The sequence below is a fragment of the Callionymus lyra genome, chromosome 2 (assembly GCF_982586985.1).
Source record: "Callionymus lyra chromosome 2, fCalLyr1.hap1.1, whole genome shotgun sequence".
In the NCBI taxonomy this organism is placed as follows: domain Eukaryota; kingdom Metazoa; phylum Chordata; class Actinopteri; order Syngnathiformes; family Callionymidae; genus Callionymus; species Callionymus lyra.
The window spans coordinates 20,399,178-20,422,317 of record NC_141819.1 but is presented as its reverse complement, the minus strand read 5'-3'; the positions used below and the strand labels follow the sequence as shown (position 1 = coordinate 20,422,317).

Genomic DNA, 23,140 nt, shown 5'->3' with positions numbered 1-23,140 from the left:
CACACAGCACAGGAACACCAGCAAGTGTATTTATATTTGATATGATCACGTCCTCTATTCCACTCTGCACTGAGACAAACTTTAATTCTGATCAGTATATTACTGAGCTGTGCAGGAAGTTCAAACACAACCTATCAAAGTAAAATATATTGTAAATATTCTTGTAATTTTTTCCACTCATCAATACATGAATCATCTTCCTCCTACACTGCCACACTTTATAACACAAGAGAAAATATTTTTTCCTGATAGGTAATCCTTTCATAAAATTATCTTTTACACACATCCATGTTTTTCTTAGTATATTTGCAGACAAATTGTTGACATCGTGGAAACAGCTCTTAGGATGAGTGTAAGAAGTGATTTCATTATATTGGAGGCTGCAAGAGTTCCATGAGTTCCACACTCCTAACTCAAGGTTTGTTACAGTTATAAATCCCTTTCACCATCTCACCAGACTGGTTTCGACTTTATAGTCAAACCTCCCTTTGATAACTCTATTGTTTATGCTGTAAAGTGTCTTAGCTTGACATCTCTGTGTTATTTTGCTTGTCTGGTTTGTCCTGTTCCTCTGTGATGTCTCCGATGAATACATCCCTTTATTTCCCTTGATAGAGTCTACGACTAAGAATGGTTTTCAATCACTTCAAAGTTGGTTCTTCCGGCTAACGTTGGAGTTGAGAAGCTATACTTTATGTGTTGTTTATCCTTGAAATGGAAACAAACTGCTCATTCTTTGCCCTCGTTCTTAAATTGACTTATTTTTACGGTCGATTGAAGCAGAGCTTATATCACGCTATGATTGAGCAACAGCAAGCAAAGTCTTTTAGAATATTATATATTTTTTAAATACACAAGAGTCAGTTTATGCTTCTGGTGTTTTGTCTTTGTCAGAGGTCTTGAAGTCGTATTTCATTCTATGAGCAGCCTATGGTATTAAGATTATACAGCTGAATTTCAATTTTATTCTTTTAAAAAATGATGCTTTAACTTCTCTCTGTGTTTAATCAAACCTTTATATGATGCTGAGCCAGTAAAACACACTTAAGACATCATACTTTTGTCGAGTTGAAAACACTCCGATGTTCTCAAAGATCATTTTTGTTCCTGAGACGTTGAGAGAAACCACACCATTGATCAGAAGAGGCCAAAAAATCCCTGCTTCTTCTTCCCACGTGTTTTTTCCTCCCACTCTTCCATCCTCTACATCCACACATTTTGTTCTTTTCTTCTTCTCTGACTTCTCTGAAGCAAAGACGAACGTCTATAAAGGAGTGTCTCAGGGGTGTGCAGCGAGTGACAGCTGGACTGTGTCGTCTTTCAGCGTCGGTGTCTTCTGTGAATATTAGCATTTCACCGTCATATAATGAGCAGTCGCTGCAATCTGTGAGTCTTTCTCAGGAGTTGGCCGGAGTACAGTTGGATCCCGTGTGAATTCTGAAAATCTGTTGTAGAGGCGTCAGCGGCTTCACACATTCTGGAGTTACCTCCTCGTTTCGTCACCGGGAGTTGTTGCAATATGAGGGTTCGATCTTGGCTCTTCGGTAGACTCACTACGCCAGGCATTGATTCTCGTCCAGTAGCAAGTGATTTCACACCTTATCTGCCTCAAACGTGTTTAATGGACGAGCAATGTGTCCCTGGATCTCACCGAGTGGAAGATTTACACCTCAAAGGCAGTGGTTCCCGAAATGGATCAGCCCTCCCTCCACAGTTACGTGCTTCTAAATTCCAGCATCTTCTTTCTCAGTGTGGGAGCATGAAGTACTTCTTTAAGAAGGATTTGTTTTTGCACATTGTCAATAAATAATCAAATTTACATCAGTAGATCCATCAAGCGCAGAGGGAGAGTAAGATCGTTCCAAAGCTTAAGAGCAACAGCCTGGAAGGATTTCTCTCCTCTGGTCCGAAAGCGTGTTCAGGAACCATCAGTAGATTCTGATCCACAGACCTCAGAGCCCGAGCTGGGGTGTAAGCTGGATCAGATCACTGATGTAAGGAGGAGTCTGACCATGAATAGATCTGAAAGCAAGAACCAGAATTTTGAAATTGATCCTGAAAGAAACTGGCAGCCAGTGAAGATATTTAAGGATCGGAGAAATGTGAGTTCTTCTACTAGAGCGGGTCAGAATTCTCGCTGCAGAGTTTTGTATTAACTGCAGGCGAGACAGATCCTTCTTGTTAAGAAATGAAAACAAACTGTTAGAATAGTCTAAACGAAAAGACACAAACGCATGGATTACAAGCTCCAGATCATGTTGTGGCATCATTTTCCTAAATTTAGAGATTTTTCTCAGTTGAAGGAAACAGTTTCTGGTCAGTTTTCTACAGTGCTCGAGGAATTTCTTTGTCAAATACAACACCCAGGTTTCTCAGGAATAGCTCTGTAAGTAAGAACCAGAATTTTAAAGTTGATCCTGAAAGAAACTGGCAGCCAGTGAAAAGTTTTAAGAATCGGAGAAATGTGAGTTCTTTGTCAAAGTTCTGACTCAACCCTGGAACTTTATCATCAGGCGAAATAACCAGAGTTTTAGTTTTGTCCACATTTAGCTGCAAAGTGTTTTCACAGCCATTGTTTGATATTACACAGTGTTTATATGTACAAAATCAAGTCAATACTAACTTGAAAAGCACTGTGAGTACAGAAACCTACTGAAGTCCATGGAGCTCTCACAACAATTCAACAACTTCCACGAATCGACAATTGTTTTGCCTCGTGAAAGAAAGGTACCAGGAAGGGAACCCGGGTCATGTGGTTGAACCACTAGACCACAAATGACTTTGAATTGATGAGCAGTAGAAGTTAGTGGCCATTCAAGGGAATGAAAACTCTTTCTTCAACCTTACTAAATCCAGATGGAACTGGAATGTTTTGATTTCTATTGAGTTCCTTGTCCCATTGCAAACGTCGACTGAAAATTTAATTTGTGTACTTTCATGTTTAAATGTATTTTACTAACAGAAAAACGACAACGGTCAACGTTCTAGTGGGAAAAAAAATTGAGTTGACTAAAATACTTGGGTCAGTTTCAAAGGAATGTTGGTGTCATGACCCCCAAATATAACTGTGTTATTGCTTTGCAACTTGAAAGGTTTTTTGATTTAAAAGGCAATTCAAAAGAAAATTAGATGAAGGATAAGATAAATGACCTTAAAAAAAACTACTACTACTGTACTTTGGGTCAAAAACAAACGACTTGTGTTTTGTGTTATGAGATGAAGTCTGTTAATATGAGTTTCTAATAATTAAATTGAGTCTGTTTTTGCATCTGTATAGACTTATTTCCTCCATCTTACAATTTAATACATCTAATACATCAAAACTTAAATATGATTTAAAAGTGAGCAGGTCAAGATATTTGAAAGAGTCAGAAAAATCTGAATCTATTTAGCTTTTTTATCTTGACTTCTTCTGCGACCTGACTCACATGCCCTTGAGCAAAACAAGTCATATTTGCCAATGATCCAGTATTTATCCTTCCAAAGCAGATTTTCTTGTGACCAGTGCACAAATATATCCATGTTTAGCCAGAGCTGAGAGTCACCAGAGTCTGATGCAAGCTCATGAAATTGAATATAAAACTATATTTTTTTACTGATAACTTGATAGAGACGGCCAAGGACACTGTCCAGATGTGGTCCTGGACGAAGAGGACGGTCGATCACGAAGGTCGAATGGAAACAAGTGTCACTTGTGTACAACTCTTGGAATCAATCGCGGCCACAGTTTAACTTGATTGTCCTTAACGTCATTTGTCAGAAATAGAAGCTGCAGGTTTGTTCTTGTCCTCTGTGTCTAGATCGCTGACGCCTGCAGGACTGTGGGAGAGATGCTGCAGAGATGATTACCGACTGTACAGGATGACAAGAGTAAAAGTGTCACTTGCTAGTGAAGAGATAACAGCATGTGTTAGACGCCACGCCGGCTTAAATCAGCTAAAGTTACTGTCCCGGGACCGACTGTTGCTCTTGTCCGGTCCAAGTCTTTCCTCAAGTTCTTTATGTCCCTTGTTTGACAGTGTTGTGATAATGGTGCAAGGTTAGTTTAAACACTTAAGCAGTGAAACGATCAACTTTCCTGTGGGAAGAACCAGGAAAAACACAACATTTGTATGTATTTGTTTCATTAAGCTGGTACATTTCAACACAATATCACCATGCATGGCCTCAAACTTCATTCTACACACTAATCCAGACTGAGGATCTACAAAGTGCTTCCTTGAACCAGAGTAGTCTCCTCCCCATACAAGTACTCCACACTGACTCAGCATGTGTGTGTGTGTTGGTGGAGGTGTGGCGGGCCTGATGCATTACTATGGGAGGTGGATGTCAGTGTGCTAACAGTGTGTGAGGAGGCTGGTGCAGCAGAGGAGGGCTGCAGGGACGGGACTGGTCTCCTGGGCGGAAGATGAGGGAGGACGGGAGGTGACATGTTTGTTTTGTGTCTTAAGAAGTCTGTCGTTGTTTACCGTCTTTTATGGTCGTAACTTCTGAATGATGACCACTGCGGTCGTTATAGCTCTGGATACAATTCAGGATCACAGGATCTGAAATGGATAATCTTGGAATTTTCTTTTTTATGTTGTAGCTTTTGTGAAAATGCGCCATTAATTGATTACTTATTATTATTATTCCTGAAGTGGACATTGAATTGTAAAATATTGTTTATGACTTTTTATATGATGTTTTTATTCTTATTTTTTAAACACACTTTTTTGACATTTTTTTCGATCTGCAACATTCATGAATTTACATGAACAAAAGTTTAGGGCTTATTTAAGATATTTTTAGATCGCATTAAAAATCATCATAATGAATTAATCTCTCAACTATTTTAATATCTTTACAGCACTATCTGTAACATCTTACAAGTAAGAAAATGTTTATTCAAACTGACAGGAAAGGCACTTCTTGTGGCTGCTAAATCCTTCCGTTAACACAGACACTTACTCATTCTCAAACCAGTGAGGCCGCGCAACAATAGTGAAGGAATTGAAGCAGAGACCATCACTAAAGTCACTTCACACTCGTCCGGCAATATCGTCCTTCTATATTTCAGCAGTAGTTTGGGATTTTTGGTACAAGGGCAGTAAAATGTTCACTGGGTCAGACTCTATTTTTTTCAGTACTTCTAACCCAGGGCCTGGTACCGATCAAAAAATCTCAGATCTGGTACTGATACCTGATACCTTCACTTCAATAACAGTTCACTGTCCTTGTCACTTATTAGTTTTCATTCAGAAAAATCCACACAATAACTTGTGGGAACTAAAACATGGCACTGAAACACTATCGATACTCGGTCTACCCGTTGATACTAACGGATAATTTTGGTCAGGACCGCAAAAGAACCAAAGCTCTCTTAGAACTTTGTGACTGAATATCTCAGGCTTGAATTAGCAGTTCTCTAGTGGGTTCAAGTGGCGGAAATGGCTCTGTCTAGACTTTACTTTTAAGATGGAAGAGTGACCTGAAAAGAGCTCTTAGCAGAGTCAATGGACCCTTGTGTTAAAGGATGTGGTCTAAGAACCTCGCAGCAACCTCTGCAGTAATTCATCCATCTATGGAGCCATTTGATGTCTTCACTTGCTGACCTTGTAGCAGGAAGTCAAACTCTACCACAGAGCAGCGAAATTACCAGCTCAAGCCAAACAGAATTGAACATGGATTGAATTTGTTTACAGGAAAATGACGAATGCAATTTAGATTTCAGAAGATTTCTTCATCTGTGTGTTTAGTATGAGTGGTGTTACTCTTCACCAACAGGACAGTGATATTACGAAACAGTGTTTTCAGAAAATAAATCTGGTTTTGCCCTGATATGTGTCCACACTCTAAATGTTTAAAAGGGGGCATTAGTTGTACGTCAGCAGCACAAACCTTAAAAGATACCTTCCTTTTATAACCTCAGGTGGAGAACATTCTGTTTTCACACACAAATGGATTCAGAGTTAGATATTCATGCTTCCTGCGTCATTCCGAGCATCATTTCTTCAGTTAATCCTGGACTATGACGTGAGGGTTCACGCTGGGAAACTCTGTGCATGACAACTCTGTCTCTCTCTCTCTTCTGCGGTTCTGTGATTAGCAGCTTCTGTAAATATGATTCGAGATCTCATGTTAAGAATCAATAATTGATGATGGAGCTCCTTATATCTCCACATCGACTACAGGCGGGTCATTAAATCTGTTGCAATACCAGGGCACCGACAACAAACAGGAAGCTAAATATAGCTTCATCCTCAGATGCAGATATGTATTTATAGATCCGCCTTGCAATGGCAGGGATAAATTGTACTTCAGATGTGTGTGAATAGTCTTGTTGTTGTGTTTCACAGAAAACGCTGGCTCATCTTCAGCCATTGTTAAAGGTTTCCTGACTAATCCAGAGTCCTAAAGCTGTACTGTCAATCACAAATGATGCAGAGCCCACACTATGAATCCCCATTCTTCAGATGTAGTTTTATTTTTCATCATGTTTTTAATGTATAGTATTCAATATAATATAGTATTTATAGTCTTGAGTTTATTTTAAATAATATTACTCCAAAATAAGACATTGCGACTCTCAACAACAACCACAATAAGCATGAAAAAAGCTTTTTTTTTCCTTGTTTCAAATAACAGATAAAAATTGAAAAAATATATATATTTGGCCAAAACCTGAGTAACCACTATCTGATAAGTCCGGGCAGGTTTTCCCTCACACCTTTGCAGGCAACACCTTCCGACAAAGCCTCTTTGTTGACGGTGTTGCAGCGGGAACATTAACGCTGAAGCGTGAAGGCGGCAGAACGCGAGCGACAAATGGCGAGGCAGTAAAACGTGTTAATTAGCGACAAAAATGGGAGAAGGCGAGATGACCGGCACTGGACAGAGGATTTTGGCTCTAATCCGTGAGGAAGGAGATCTTTTTTTGGGGTCGGGCGGGAAAAAGTTTTGATGCCAAGACTTTCACAAATTTTCTTTGTTCTGTCAGAGTCAGTTTGTTTCCCACGGAGACCATACGGTCGGCTCTCTGCAATCTGTCGCTGCTGGCATCGATCTGGATCCCCCCCCGTCCACTTCTAAATGATCCCTGGCGGTGTCTGAGAATTCTCTTTAGATTAAACTGCTTGCTTGCGCATATACAGTATTCCAAAAATGTGCTGAATAAACTAAAAATGTATTAGTTGAAAAAGTAAAAAAGGTGATTGACTCTAACAATGTAATGTATTATACTTCAATAAGGTGTTTACAGTGCACTAACTGTTTCCTTCAACTGAGAAAAAAATCTCTAAACTTGTAGAGCTTGTAATCCATGCGTTTGTGTCTTCTCGCCTGGACTATTGTAACAGTTTATTTTCATGTCTTAATAAGAAGGATCTGTCTCGCATGCAGTTGATACAGAACTCTGCAGTGAGAATTCTGACCCGCTCTAGTAGAAGAACTCACATTTCTCCGATCCTTAAAACCCTTCACTGGCTTCTAGTTTCTTTTAGGATAAACTTTAAAATTCTGGTTCTTACTTTCAGATCTATTCATGGTCAGGCTCTTCATTACATCAGTGTTCTGATCCAGCCTTACACCCCAGCTTGGGCTCTGAGGTCTGTGGATCAGGATCTACTGATGGTTCCTCACACACGATTCAGGACCAGAGGAGAGAAATCCTTCCAGTCTGTTGCTCCTAAGCTTTGGAACGATCTTCCCCTCCCTCTGTGTTTGATGATCTACTGACTCCTTCAAGAAACATTTTAAGACATTTTTATTTGTGCAGACTTTTCCTTGATTTTCTGGAACTCCTTTGTTGTTCTCAGTATTATCTTGACCTTTAAAGTATACATTGTATTGAGAATTGTTTTGATTGTTTAAGTGCTTTGTGACCCTGGTCTGGAAAAGCGCTATATAAATACAAATTAGTTGCTTACTTACATACGTTAATAGATTTGAAATTTTCCAACTATTTGAGGGAACTCAGAGCGAACATATCCTTGCTGCGAGTCCAGAAACAATTATGTTTGTTTATCACCGTTGTATTTCCTTCCTTGTATTCTTAGTCCCGGAAGAGAAAATCTACTTCCTGTTGACATTGTGACTTCAAACTATCATGTGGATACAGACTATATCTCTTGAAATCTCCTTTAAGAGTTGATGAAGACCCAGTATCTCAAATCATAAGGCTCGTGTTGAAGATAACTTGTTTTCTGTTATCCACAGGTATGAGGAGCAAGTTCCAGATTTCCTGGGGAAGGTTTGTCCTCCAGTCCAGTTTGTTTGTCTCTGCTCTCCACCAACGCCACTGAACACAGAAGACAGGCTTTCAAAAAATAAACCAGCAAATAAACCAACCGACAAGTAAAGGAAAAGAAGAACAACAGAGTTCTTTCATCCAGCCAGGCCTCCTGTGAGACCCAACTCAACATCTTAACCTCATTACCGAGTGGGGGTCATGTCCCAGTCTGGAAAAGTGCTTCGTCTTTATGTGGAAGTCAGGTCTGCACCGGATCCCTCGTTGGAAGGGAAGGAGGGATTTGATGTGAAAGAACAAGGGCTTGGTAAGGACCACTTGAATCAAGACAGTCCAGTGAAACTCCTGTCTCAGATAACAACATGCCAGTCCGTCGACAAGCCTCCCACGACCTACCAGTCACCTTCACGAACCGCTGTAAGCTTCCAGCAAGCTTGCAGCCCCAAGCCACAGTCTCCTCATGTCAACAAGCCCTGGAGTTCCCCTTGTGGAGGAGCGCTTTACTCCCCAATGAGACAGTTTCACATCTCTCCCAGAGGCCCTGCCTTCAGGAAAAAAGACGGAGGTGATGGGGAAAAGAAAGTGGTGACGTTTCGTTACGTTGAAAAATCTAATGTAAAAGCCGTGGAGAGTCCACAGAAGTCAGCCAGTGACAAAGAAGTAAGAGAGGTTCACCAGACGCCGTCCAGCTTTCGGAAAAGGCCTAGTGACCCAGTTTGGCATGGGAGTCCGAGTAATTGTTGCAATTTTAGCCCCAGAAAGACGTTCAGGAGGTCCCCTGGATCTCCAGCTATTCACCAGCAGGTTGGCCTTAGCCACTCTTCCATGGACCACATTGGAAGGGCAGCTACTCAACGAGCTGTGGAGGAGTTTGGTTCGCCTCTGTTGAGGATTAAATTAGCCCACGCACTTGAGCAGGCTTCATACTCACGGTACAACCAGCAGCCACGATGTCAATCCTGGGCTGGATCTCCTGTTCAGCAGCAGAAAACGTGGGGTTACCCAAAAGATCAGATCACAGAAAGCATCCAGGGACTCTGCAGTTTGCCTCGAAGCCCGGCCTCAAGCAAGCTTTCAACCGAGTCCAAGCTGCCTCCCTACACCAGATCCCAGTCCACATTAGTGGACAACAGGAACACCAGTCCAGCATGCAACAGCACTTCACAACAGGGACCAAATCGTCAAATTAGCAATAACATCCATGATGGTTTGAACCAGCTAAGTGACAGCAAATCTTCACCGTCCGGTCACTGCCCCCAAGTCACCTGCAGACTTGCCGAAGACATGGCCACCGTGTCTTCAAGACTCGCGCATGCACAGAAAAACTTGCACAATTCTCAAGGGCACATAGGCAGCTACACACCAAGACATCTTTCTACTTCAACTCTGAATGCACAACAGCTCAAAATGAACATCCCTTTAAATACGCAAGCGGCCAACACTGACCCAGATTCTCACCAGCCCGAAAACCTGCAAACCCATGAATCAAATGCACACGTAAGCAGTAAAGCTCAACGATGGAACTCCAGTCACAAGTCTTTATTTCACGGTTCTCCTGGCCTTCCTTCACAAGTACGCCGCCCAACTCATCCCCCCACCGACCTGAGCTCTCCCATGCGGGACCCACGGCTATCCCAAGAAGCAATACGATCACCAGAAACCCCCACACTACATCGGCGCCAGCCACCACAGTACACTGGAAACCCTTGGTCCCGCAATAAGGACTGGGAGGACGATCTGTTTGTCTGTGAAAAAGATGACTGCACAGAGCTCGCACGTCGACTGGTTATACATCAAAATGTGGAGGTGGCACCGGTCAGCTGGACCTCCAGGCAGCAGGCGGAGTTAGACACCACAAGCAGCTCCACGTTTAGCAACAATCGACCCTCAGAGTCCAAGGGGGACCAAACCTGCGACTACCAACCCACACAGTCCGGGAAACCCCTGAGTCCCACAGCTCAGCAGAAACGAGCCGAACAGAGAAGAAGAGAACTTCTGTTGTTGGGTCCAGTGGTGCTGGACTCTCCCGAGGAGGATGAAGGCTGCGAAGAGGAGGGAGGGAGCCAGGATATGACTGGTTCTCAATCGGAGCACCAGATTCACATGCAAGATGAACCCAATGGAAGATCTTCCTCTCGCAGTTCCAGTGGAGTGACGGGGAGCATCGTGGACGGGGACTGTTTGTCTCCGGAGTCGATTCAATCCAGTCACCAGAGCAACGAGACTGCAGCCGCGTCCTCCGGGATACAGGTTTGTTTTGATACTTTCACCACTTTCCAGAATTGTACATCGATTGACTTACAGACTTGTGAAATATAGATAATGTTGGGCAAGTTACTTTAAATTCATAATGCGTTATCACTTTTGTGTAAATTTAAAATATTGCGATACTGCATTTATGGCTCAGAGCAAAATAATATTGAGACACAGATACTGTTACTTTTTAACCATATAACACATTAATACAATAGAGCTACATTCCAGTAGTATTTTTATTGCAACCTTTATTTTTACTTAAATGTGAGTAGACGTGAGAATGTGCTTGTATAGGATTAGCAAGCTAAAAAGAAAACGACCTAATAAAAATAAAAAATAAAAAAATGTTTTTTTTTCTCTCCAAAGAGAAATCAAGGCAAGATGACAGTTTTATTTTTTATCATAAATCAAAGATTCATCCTCGGCTTCAGAAGAAACCTTAACAACAGACCAAACAAAGATCATATGCCACATTTTATCACACAGAAATGGACTTAAAGTGCTTCCAATTGAAACAAAGGGATTTGGTCTACATGCAGAATTCAGAAAATTATATCAACAGATGTAGCCTGAAGCTAAAGAGTTTGCTAAATGCATTCACTGTATTTTTAAACTCAATAAACTGAAACTTCGTGAGGCACAAAGTGAATTCCTTATCTGTAACACATGCATTACATTTTGCGTGGGTGATATTCTGAGAGATTGTCCTCGATCTCAGAAGCCATTTTTTCAAATGTATGAAGACCCGCTCATCGTTGACATGCAATACAGGAAGTTAACATTTGCACAGCTTTTTCCTTCTTAGCTAATATCGCATCACAAATTTGTATGAAATAAGTAAAGTATGGCGTTGTTTTACAGAGTAATATATTACTACAGTATATTACTTTTTTCCCCTTGTGTTTGCCTGCATTACGGAAATAAATAATGCCTTACTTTGCTTTAAGTTACCTTTCAAACCCTGAATACTTCCTCATTTTACAAGTAGGTGACTTTAAAAAAACATGATTCCAACCATAAGTGTCTTAATTTCAACGGTTTTGTGTTTTCAGTTGGACGGCAGTGAAGCACCAGTGCCATCACTCCACTGCCAGAAGATTGCTCGAGCTAAATGGGAGTTCTTATTTGGAAGCACTGGTGAAGAGGGAGCAGAGACCAGGAAGAAAAGTGAGTTTATATTTACGACCAAATGCTAATTCTCTGTTTAACTATTTAATATGCCAAACTAATTTGACTTTTTCATCCAAAGACTTCTTGGTAAACCTTACACCGACACCTAGTGGCAACTCCAGTGAGTCCCCCAACCGGACTCCCCCATCCTCCCTCCCTCTGCCCTCTGCAAACCATGATGTGCAACAAGTGGAGGTTGAACTTGTGACCCCTCCTCCGGCGGTCATTGGGACTTCCACCAAAACTGGCATCATCCGCAGGACTCTCAAGTATTCCGAGACAGACCTGGACGCCGTGCCCCTGCGCTGCTACCGGGAGACGGACATTGACGAGGTTCTTCTGAACGAACAGGATGATGCAGACTCTGCGTTTGGTAGCAACCGGAGTGTGCAGGGAACCCCGGGTGCCGGGAGCAGCCCGGTAAGGGGGCTTGTTTTAGGGAGGACGGACGGGGAAGATGATGAAGAAGAAGAAGAAGAAGAAGAAGAAGAGATGGTGAGCTGGGCCAGTGTGAGGATGCAAGGAGACAACAGGAAGCAGCAGTTTGCAGCTGAGGAGGATCCAGATATGTACAGATACCTTCTGAAGAGGTGAGGTGACTCTTCCACCACAGTCTGAATCATTGAGACTTTCATGTCACCTTTTTTGATCTGACTGAGACTTTTTTCCTGGACAGTTCAAACTTGATGGTGTCATTCTACTAAGTTAGCTTGTAACCAGCAGAAATGGTAACGTGTATTTACAAAATTTCATATGGTAACTTAAGCTTAACATGAACTTTTATTGACAGTCTGCATCTATTAGGGTCATTGAAAAAGTCCCTCCAAAATCCATCACTTTCAATTCTCCTTTGCTGCGAGTAGAACTACTTGAACTCGTTAATTCGACGCTAAAATTCATGACTGTTTTACACATCATTCCAACGATGGGTGTTTAACTGTTTAAAATGGAAATGTAGGTGAACTATCCCCAAATAAGGAAACACCGCCATCTAGAGGCGAGAGTCTGGACGTTCGGCCCAGGGATTTTCTATGAATATGTGTGCGCCTTAGAATAAATCCAATTCATTTCAGGCAAACCACTCAGCGTATCTCTCAGGAATATCGCCAGATGAAACATTTGACTTATAAACCACTGACTTAGATGTACATTTTTTAAACATTATTCTTAATTTTTCTTCTTCTTTTCCAAAGAATTTTAACAATTCTGTGGGTCTTTATCCATTATTTTCTTGCTTCACCGATTATAAAGGATTGAAAACATCCTTCCCTTTCTTCATTCAGACCTAAAGAGAGCTTTTTCGACAACCACCACCCGGCCCTGAAGTCCCCCCTCTTAGTATCTGGTCCACGATGTGCAGAAGACACCTTCAGCCGTCACTTTGAGAGCATCATGGAGTCCCACCGCGCCAAGGGGACGTCTTACAACAGCCTGGACAGTGAGGAGATACTCACCTCCACCACGCAGACCGTCCTGACCTTTGACCTGCCCACGTTGACGCCAGCCATCTACGGACCCGTGTGCCAGAGCGCAAGGCAGATCGTCCAGCTCAGTTTTGCCCCTCTGGCCCACGACGAGAGGCCCAGTCTGTCCGATTCGATCTTCACCGTCGCGGGAGACTCGGACGCCACCAGGGCGCCGTCAAGCGAGAGGCTGAGCAGTGGTCCAGATGATACGCCGCCCAGAGGACGAGCCGGAATGACGCTGGGGAGCAGCTGGAACAGCAACCTGTCCTTTTCACTACCAAGGTAAGTCACTGATAAGCCACTCTTTTGAAGAAGAGATTTCAGAAAGATGCTTTCTGATGAAGATTTACTCTTTTTTTTTTAAGTTGGTGACAGATGGCATTGAGGGTGAAGGAAATATGTATGTAATAAGAAATAATGCATCTTCAAAGATACACATGTATTGCTGTTCTTTATAATGATATTGAACATTTTTTTGAATAGTGACTGTTAAAAGATTTTATAAAAGCTATAAAGTCAAAACATCCCTGTTGCCCGAGTTGCTTCAGTGCTGCAGTGTCCAGAGTGAAGGTCGCTCCAAGGCGCTGTGTGTGTGGTGTGGTATGTGCGACAGATGGTTGCTGCAGCACTCCGGGGATCACCTTGACTCTCCAAGTCCCCAACAACAACATTTTCCAATACAGTTTTCAACCACTTATATGACTTCATATTTCAGTCCGGCTGAACAAGTGTGTCCTCAGGTCGGAAGGAAGGCATATGAAAAATAGAACTTATTATGTAGTTATATATAAATTCATACAACATTCAAACAAAAGAAGGATAAAATATTGTTCCTCATATACATTTTTATAGATAGAATCTAAAGCCTTTTTGTGGTACATAAATGACGTGAAATATGTTTTGTGTGTGTATAAGTGTGAAGTTCTTGCTCAAGGGCCACATGGATCACTTTGGTTTTCGAACCAATGATCTGGATTTAAAGGGCAACTAATGTGAAAACCAAACTCTCCTCACATGTTTCAATCGTCTTCCTCTCTGCTAAGAAGCAGTAAGTCCCTCATCGTGATAATGTTTTGTTGGGTTTTTTTTGTAAAGTTCTCCCTCCTTTGAAATCTCAGCGAACGAGAGGTTACGGGAGCGGATCCCGTTATGACATAATAATGGATTAATTCCTCCTCCAGTCAGCTTTAATCACGACGTGCTTTGTTTTTACAACGTAAATACAACAAGCCCCTTGGAGGTGGAGGTTGGTGGTTATGGTAAATGAGATAATCTCCACAAAACCAAAGTCTTTTCAGTGGGCGGGGCTTAAGCCCATTTTCTAATGTAATTAATTAAATTAAAAGAGAATAAACATACTGAGTACAAAAAAGGTCCAAGATCAATTAAAGAAATACTTAAATCGACACATGTATTTCCTTTTAGGTGTCATTCTCAGTGAGAGGACTTATTCTGATGTCAGAGACTTCTTGATTTGACCACTAGGTAGCAGCATTCTACCTTTAAGGCGGATTTATTATAACTGCCAGAGCATGGAATCAAATCCATGGAGCACAAAACTGAATCACTAGATATTCATCATGGTCTGACACGTGACAAACACATCTAGAGATTTTAACTAAACACTTTTTTCTCTCCCAAATACTTCACTGTGCATTATTTGACCTCAAAGTCTCACTCTCAATAATCACAGAGCTAAAGTTGTAGTTCAGTCACGGGTCAGAAACTGAACCTTGTTGAAACAGGAATGCAAATTTAATTTAAACGTTCAGCTGACTACATTAAGAGGTTTAAGTGTCGTGGTGCCGCACGGGACCAGAGGGGGAAGCGATGGAATCATTTTCACTGGCAGGACTTTATTATTGAAATGACGTCGCAGGTCATGAATAAGAATATTATTATGGCAGATATGGGAGTCTGTTATTAAAACATGACTTCTTCTGCATTTAGGTACACCTGAGAAATGTAACTTAGAGTGGTCTCATACCTGTTTCGGTCCCTGATACTAGTGAAAAGACAGTGGTCTGTCATGATGCTCTTCTACCTGACCTTGCTGGGGGTGCTGACCACCCCTGTGTAAAAGCGTCCAGTGTTTGCTCTGCTTATCTCAGAGACCGCCCAACTCCTGCAGCATTGGAATTCAGGAGAGAGCCAAATATTTCTGAAAGAGCGTCAGGGCGCTGATGGAGCTCCCCCCCCCTATTCTCCGGTTTGACCTCCTTCTCTCTGCGCCTCGCCCTTCACATATGGTGTCAGACACTCGTTTATGTGAAGCCGAAGATCCTTAAGCTACATACAGACACTATTAAAGTAGAAAGTAAGTTGTAAAGATAGAACTTTATTTTACCTGTAACATGATGCATATTTAGAGACAGTTTATTTAGTTTCCTTTTTTTTTTTAATCTTCAAAAGATGCTGTTTGTTTTTTTTAGATATTAAAGCAGCAATATGTAGGATTAAAAACGTGTGTCTGGCTCCCCCTACTGACAAAAAAAGTTTAATGTTGTGTTAACAAAAGTACATAAAATCCCTTGTTGTGTTAATTTCTGGTAACTGATAACTTCAGAAAATAATAATAAATGTTTTCTTACTCTGAAAGTATCTCAGTACCTCTACTACTTCATTAAAAAAAACGGTCTTTGACCCACTTATGTATGACGGACGGTCGTCAAGAAAAAGTTACGCAGTGAAAAACATTGTTAAAATAATAGCTAGAAATGTCTCATGTGAGTCATGACTTCTCAAAACGAATCATTACAGAAATATGAGTTTAGATTTTATATTTTGAGACAGTAAGTACTGTTGTCCTTGCCCTCTGTATCAATGTAAGCGTACTCCTCCAATCTACTTCAAAACAACTGCCGGTACTTATTCTGCAAATTCAATCGAAAACCATCCAGACTTGTAATCCCATTTCAAACCAACCAACTGTAAAAAGAAATGTGTTTGAAGTCCATTCATCCAGATGTAGAACACACCCAGGCAAAAAATCCTAAAGAATCTGCAGCCGATACTTTTGGTCTGTGTGGTCTGTGGAACCTAAAACCCACAGACAACACATCAAAACAAACACACACACATGCTCACACTATTTGTTAAACAGAAACGCTGAGTGAGCGCAACGAAGAAGGAGAGACGGAGGGACAGTCGGAGGATGAGCGTGGAAGAGTGAGAGACAGGAGGAGTAATGGAGAGTGATAAAGGGAGACAGATGGAGGAGGATATAAAGAGGCGCTATAAGAAAGAATAGAAGAGGAAATTGAGAGGAAGAGCTGAGGGATGGACAAGACATCTTCAGACAGGCATAGACAGAAGGGGGAGGGTAGACAGAAGGGGATAGTGAGACGGACATTAGTCAACGTGAGAGAAGGCAAGGAGTAAAAAAGGGAGTAAAAAAAAGGGAGAAAAATGGATAGAGATAGGGTGAGGCTGAACAGGGAATGAAATGGGGGAATTTTTTAAGGAAAAGTCTGAGCCAAGTATGAGTTGGTCCAAGGTCAGGAGGGGACGGTGAGGGTTTCCAAGATGAGGGAGGAGGAGAAAAGAGGGAGGAGATTAAAAAAAAAAGGAGAGGCCCGGCAAGACAAACAGTCTTTTATTTTGAAGGAATCTGGCCGAGAAGATCAAATGACAACAAACACAGACAGAACTGGTTCGGCAGGACAAAGGGGGAATGTCCGAGTCCACTCCAGGTGATCCTCAGACGTAGCTTTTGGGGTCGAAACAGTTTGTCCCAAACCACGCCGCCATGAGGTCGCTTGTTGGCACCGGGAGGAGTGAAAGGGTCAGAGGGATGAGGCAAGGTGCCCTGCAGGGGGCGGCGGTGAGGGAGTCATCTGTTTTCTCCTGCCAGACTTCAGCTGCCGAGAGTGAGAAGAACGTTAGACCGGATGATGACAGGTAGGATCCAGAACTTTGAATGGAAAATAATAAATTAGTATATTGTCTACTAACTTTTCCTGACACTCTTGAGTCAGAGCATCCAGAGATTCCTGAGCCAGAGTGAACTGTATGATTAATTTTAATTAAACACATTATATTCTACAAAGCACAACCACATGATGGGTTGAAATTATTAAGTATTTAAGTGTTTGGCCTTAAATATTATTGTAAAAATGGACTTTAAAAAGGACAATTTAACCACCACTTACAGTTTCACTGCCTCTCACCCGGAGAAGCTGGGACAAGCTCCATACATTTTATCAATGAATATATAAATTATTTTTTGTGATTTTATTTTTTTACTGCTTTTTTCCCTATAATCAGTGGCACTCCTGCATCGTGGGATGCTACAGATGTGAGATATTAATAGAATGAAAAATGAATGATAATGTGATACGAAATAGTTTATTTAAAAATATACAACATAAATCCTCACATTCACCTCATGAGGTCACCTACGTGCCACGTCTCGTCCAACAGGAAGTGGACACAGGATGAGATGAAGGTCTGAAAGTGGTCCTTGTACAGATACTTTTGAGACGTTGACCCTTCAACCTGACAGATCAGCGTTATAAATCGCAGCCCGGGGTTTCATTCCGCTGACTCATGTTCAGATGAGCTGCTTCCTTTCACTCACTCCCCTTGAACTGAATCGTGTTTTTCCAACAGAATGAAACCGTTTTATTGATTATCTGATAGGTCTGGAATTTTTCCGAGTTTCATAAAGAACTCCTTGACCTCATTTTGCTGAGGCCGTCTGCTCATCGCTGTCAGCCAAGATTTATCTCGACTTCGTGACTCCTGAAGTGATGAACACTATGATTCAGTTTGATACATTGCGTGTTTCTACATTACACTGAAGCCAATATCATTTGTGTACCACAGTACAGGCCTGACTTTAATATGAATCAATTTCATTCATGTTATTTTACTTTAAAAAATGGCAGAATTAGTACAACTATAAAGTCTTTATGTGTTTGATAACATCTTGGAACCTAATAAAAGTGATTTAAATAGAAATGTATTTAGAAAGAGTTACCATCAAGCCCCCAGGTATATTGCATTCTTTAAAAAACTCAATGAATTGTAGAGTTATTTGTTAAAATGATCACATTAACACGGTGCTCTCTGTGTCTTTGCTTAGCAGGGACAGAGCCCGTCTGGCCACGGATTCCGAGTTAGACCACGACTTAAGTGACAGACTGGGTCTCAGCGGCAGTGACACCCTCACCACCGGCAGTAACCGGGGTGATGCGGCCGCCGCCAAGCGTCTTGCCAAACGCCTCTACAACTTGGACGGGTTCAGGAAGTCGGATGTGGCGCGTCATCTCAGCAAGAAGTATGTGGCATGATTATGAATGTAATGTTCAGTGCTTGACAGCTCATAGATAAGTCTATATTTAATTTTCACTGTGTATCTTCTTTCAAGGTATGTATGATTTATTATAATAAATTAAAGTGTAAAGTTTAAAAAAAAAACATTGTCAAACCCACATGTATGATTGCATGAACGATCACAACAGAATAATAATAATAGGCGTCATCTGGGACGATAGTTCCAGATCGTAAATCGACACCATATAAACTCAGCACATTACTCATTATTTTACATATAATGTTTTATCTAAATAAATGGATATCTTTGAATTGCCGAATTGTTTTTGTTGTGGATGGTACTTAAAAAAAATAATCTGTCTTGTTCATGGCAATAATGTTGATACAGTGATTGGTCCGCAACCATTTGTTTATTATAGTTATTCATTAATAGAATGACACGAAACAAAAACTAACAACATAAATAAACATCAACACTTTGACACTGATGTCAAGCTAATTACACAGTGATTACACTTGCAAAGTGTTGGTGAATTGTTCTTTACTGGAAAAAATATTCAATGTTCACCTTCATTTGGAAGCATTTTTGAAATTGGATAAGATTCTGCTGCGACACTCCATCCGTCCATCAATCTGTCCATCAGTGGCAGATGAAAGAAAAATCTGAATTGAAGCTCTTCTAAGATCAACGTGTATCGTTTTCCATTTTGTGCTGAACTGCTGACTGAGCTCCCAAACCAGTAGGAAGTCTGCATAGTTAAAATGTTGCGGTTGATGCAGGTTTGTTTTTTCTCTTCTGTTTACAGTAACGACTTCAGTCACATGGTGGCACAAGAGTATCTGATGTTCTTCAACCTTAGCAGCCTCTCCCTTGACCAGGCACTCAGGTGAGCATATTAACTCTTCAGCTGCTTCTGAGTCCATGTTCCAGCTTCCAGAAATACATATGCAGTGGTGGAGGTTTTTGACCCAAAGACAAAACAAGGGATACAACAAATTTGTTTTCAGGCCCTCCGGGTCATCTTGACCCTGAGATAACACAAGGGTTAAACACATTGAATAGAAACAGACAGTGAGAAGTGCTTGACCATTTACTTCAATATCCTCAAGTTTGGTCACTCTTTTTATTAAGGTGAACAAGTGATTTAAAATGAAACACTACAACTACAGGGTTTCATTTTCAAGTTTTTATTATACTTATAAAAGTATTTTTAACTAGAAAAAGTCCCTTTAGCATTTGAAAAAAAAAACACATTTTGAGAAGCTCTCCTAACTAAATGCCCCCATCTAGCGTTTAGTATTGGCTCTGCAGGGAATGAACGTTTTGAAAAAGATATTTAAATATATCTTAAATAGTCTTAATTGATTTGACAGATCAACAATTAGTTGCCACAATCATCTCACTTCTTCAAACGGGTCACATCGATGCAAACATGTATTGTCTCCACAGTGTGTGTTTGAATGTTGACTCTGTATCTGCAGGTCTTTCCTCGGTCACTTCGCTCTGGTGGGTGAGACGCAGGAGAGAGAGCGAGTGCTGTCTCACTTCTCCTGCCGTTACTTAGCCTGCAATCCAGAAGTCCTTCAAACTGAAGGTGAGCTCTAACCGTCGACTCCGGCTTGATGACTTCCACAAGCTGTTTTAAAGCTTCTGCTAGAGGATCACATCTGTTTACTGTGGGCGACTGAAGCATTTAAGGATTTGTCTCCTTTGTTAAATCAAGCCTGTTGTTACTTAAGTTTCCAAGTTATTACAATTTGAAGCTGAAAGATTTTGAGATATTATTCATTATTAAATTAGATTTATAAAACATGAACACATATCATAATTTAAGAATTGATACAGTAATATATTCATTTTATTACTATTTTTGTCGCTTCTAATTTCCACTTGGGCGACAAGACATTGTTTAAATTAAAAATACAAAATTAATTCATGTGAAATATGAATATAAACTACATACAGACACTATTAAAGTATACAGTAAGTTGTAAACATATAACTTTATTTTACCTGTAACATGATGCATATTTAGAGACAGTTTATTTTGTTACTTCTTTTTTTTTAATCTTCAAAAGATGCTGTTGGATTTTTTTTAAGACATTAAAGCAGCAATATGTAAGTTTAAAAAATTGTGTCTGGCTCCCCCTACTGACAAAAAAAATGTAATGTTGTGTTAACAACAAGTACATAAAATCCCTTGTTGTGGTAATTTGGTGGTTAACTGGTTTTATTTTCCTGATAACTTATAAATAATAATACGTTTTATTATAAATAAGTTTTCTTATTCTGAAAGTATCTCAGTACCTCTACTATTTCATTTAAAAAAAACGGTCTTTGACCCACTTATGTATGACGGACGGTCATCAAGAAAAAGTTAAACAGTGAAAAACATTGTTAAAATAATAGCTAAAAATTTCTCATGTGAGTCATGACTTCTCAAAACGAATCATTACAGAAATATGAATTTAAATTTTATATTTTGAGACAGTAAGTACTGTTATCCTTGCCATCTGTATCAATGTAAGCGTACTCCTCCAATCTACTTCAAAACAACTGCCGGTACTTATTCTGCAAATTCAAAACCATCGAAACCATCCAGACTTGTAATCCCATCTCAAACCAACCAACTGTAAAAAGAAATGTGTTTGAAGTCCATTCATCCAGATGTAGAACACACCCAAGTATTTTAAGTTTTTGGAGGAGGATATTAATATTGTGTTTTGATCCGTAGATGCCGTTCACACGCTCACGTGTGCCGTCATGCTGTTGAACACAGATCTACATGGACAGGTGAGTGGAACAAGATATTTTATACACGGCGACGCCCCTTTTATTGACTTTGATAAAAGTACCCAAAACTCCTCAAAGGACTCCAATCAAAGAGTCCGGACTGAGGGAACCATTCCACATGCTGTAAACTATGATGTCATAAAGGAGATACTTAAAACGAAAAACTACAAATATGGCAGCTCAGGAGAAACCACCAATGGATGTCAAGCCCAACTGTCGCCGGACAGTGTGATGTCAACCAATCAGAAACTAGCACTGAAGTTGATTGAGAAGTGGGAGGATGAGGCACATCAGCAGCTGGTGTTCACCAAGTGGAAGCTGATGTGTGTCGGACCACAGCACCGGACCGCGATAAAGGGCGACATCAAAGAACTGTCCAAAATCCTCACACATCTGCGGGAGATGATTTTCGTCACAGAGTATCCAGCCATCCAGGAGAGGAGGACCAACATGCTCGCTAGGCTGGTGGAGGCCCTGAAGGAACTGGAGGCTGCGTCCGTGACGGTGCGGGCCTACCGCAAAATCATCATGGAGCTCCAGCAAGAACTGCATCGTAACAACCTACCGGGTCAGAAGAAGATCATGAAGATCAACATGGACAAGCTGCCGTGGCCGCAGTTCGAGACGGAGGGCAAGAGGGAGCTGGTCAAGAACATGGAAATGAATGTCCAGACTAAGTATCCGTTCAACTCCCCGAGGCTCAAGAGATCGGACAAAAAAACCCAGAGCCCGTCGAAGCTGGCTCTGGACCCGAAGAAACGGCGCAGTGGCAACAAAAGCACCGTTCAGAGGTCCATCAAACGCAGACGGAAAAACAGACAGCACTTGAAGAAATCCAAGAAACGTAAGAAAAGAGGAAACAAAGGGGCAAATAATGCACCCATACAACATCCCAAAGAACATAACAAGAACAAGACACGCAAAAAGACTCTGGATAAGACCAGCAAAAAGACCAAACTGGAGACAAAAGAGGAGTCGGAGGTTGAATGGGACAGTGACTCTTCTTAGCTATAAGTCACATACATGCATCGATTAAAATACATCTTTAAGCATGTTTTCTATACTTCTATCAGGTATTTTAGTGAAAGAAACTTCTCAAAAATGCTGTCATAAATAGATTTGACCCCGGATTGCAGATGATTTACAAGATTTAGTGTTGGTTCTATTGCATGATTCATGATGAATTTAGCAAGAGAGGAGTCAGCTCTGGACGCAAACATTTGTGTCCTGCCTTATAATCTGCTTCATCGCTCGCTAGTTTCCGCTCGACTGGTTAGAAAATGCTCTAAAAAACAAATGCTCTCCACTGAAAGCACAACAAGCTTTGAGAGGGAGTTCCATTTGTTGAGGGTCATGGTGACAGACACGCAGGAGCTGATCCTCCCCTGCTGCATATAAGCCAGTCCAGTGAGCACTGAAGGTCGCAGACTGTTGAAGCTGTAACACTTACTCAGACTCTGTGCTGCTCAGAATACTTGTTCAAACATTTCTGGATGAGGGGCCTCAGGAAGAACTGATGTTGATGGGAAAACAAAAATCTGTATCCACACATCAACACATATCTCATGGAAATGTCAATCAAAAAAGTGAATAGTCACATAGCTTGCATGTTTAGCAAAATAACCAACTTAACCCTTGTGAAAGGTGACCCAAAGACCACTGGGGATACTACTAACACATTTGTTTTCATTCCTTAAGGTCACCTTGACACAGACACAACACAAGGGATACCACAACACATTTGTTTTCAGTTCTTCCGGTCACCTTGACCCAAAGACATCGCAAGGGATACTGCTAACACATTTAGTTTCATTCCTTCAGGTCACCTTCACCGCAGACACAACACAAGGGATACCACAACACATTTGTTTTCAGGCCTTCGAGTCACCTTGACCCAAAGACATCACAAGGGATACTACTAACACATTTGTTTTCATTCCTTGGGGTCAC

The 23,140-nt window shown here is 41.1% G+C and overlaps 1 protein-coding gene across 3 annotated transcripts in view; it reads left to right on the top strand.

The window, feature by feature from the left end:
* LOC148085897 (uncharacterized) overlaps positions 1-23,140 on the top strand; it is a 50,429-nt gene that overhangs the window by 529 nt on the left and 26,760 nt on the right. For 2 of the 3 annotated variants that reach the window (XM_087784030.1, XM_087784032.1), the window contains exons 2-9: positions 8,197-10,477; positions 11,536-11,650; positions 11,733-12,243; positions 12,937-13,401; positions 18,206-18,400; positions 19,203-19,283; positions 19,879-19,991; positions 21,132-21,190. In XM_087784030.1, coding sequence (XP_087640156.1) covers positions 8,429-10,477; positions 11,536-11,650; positions 11,733-12,243; positions 12,937-13,401; positions 18,206-18,400; positions 19,203-19,283; positions 19,879-19,991; positions 21,132-21,190 — 3,588 coding nt within the window. In that variant the 5' untranslated portion in view covers positions 8,197-8,428. Of the gene's footprint in view, positions 1-379; positions 419-8,196; positions 10,478-11,535; positions 11,651-11,732; positions 12,244-12,936; positions 13,402-18,205; positions 18,401-19,202; positions 19,284-19,878; positions 19,992-21,131; positions 21,191-23,140 lie in introns of all 3 variants that reach the window. The other variant, XM_087784031.1, reaches the window with a different exon arrangement.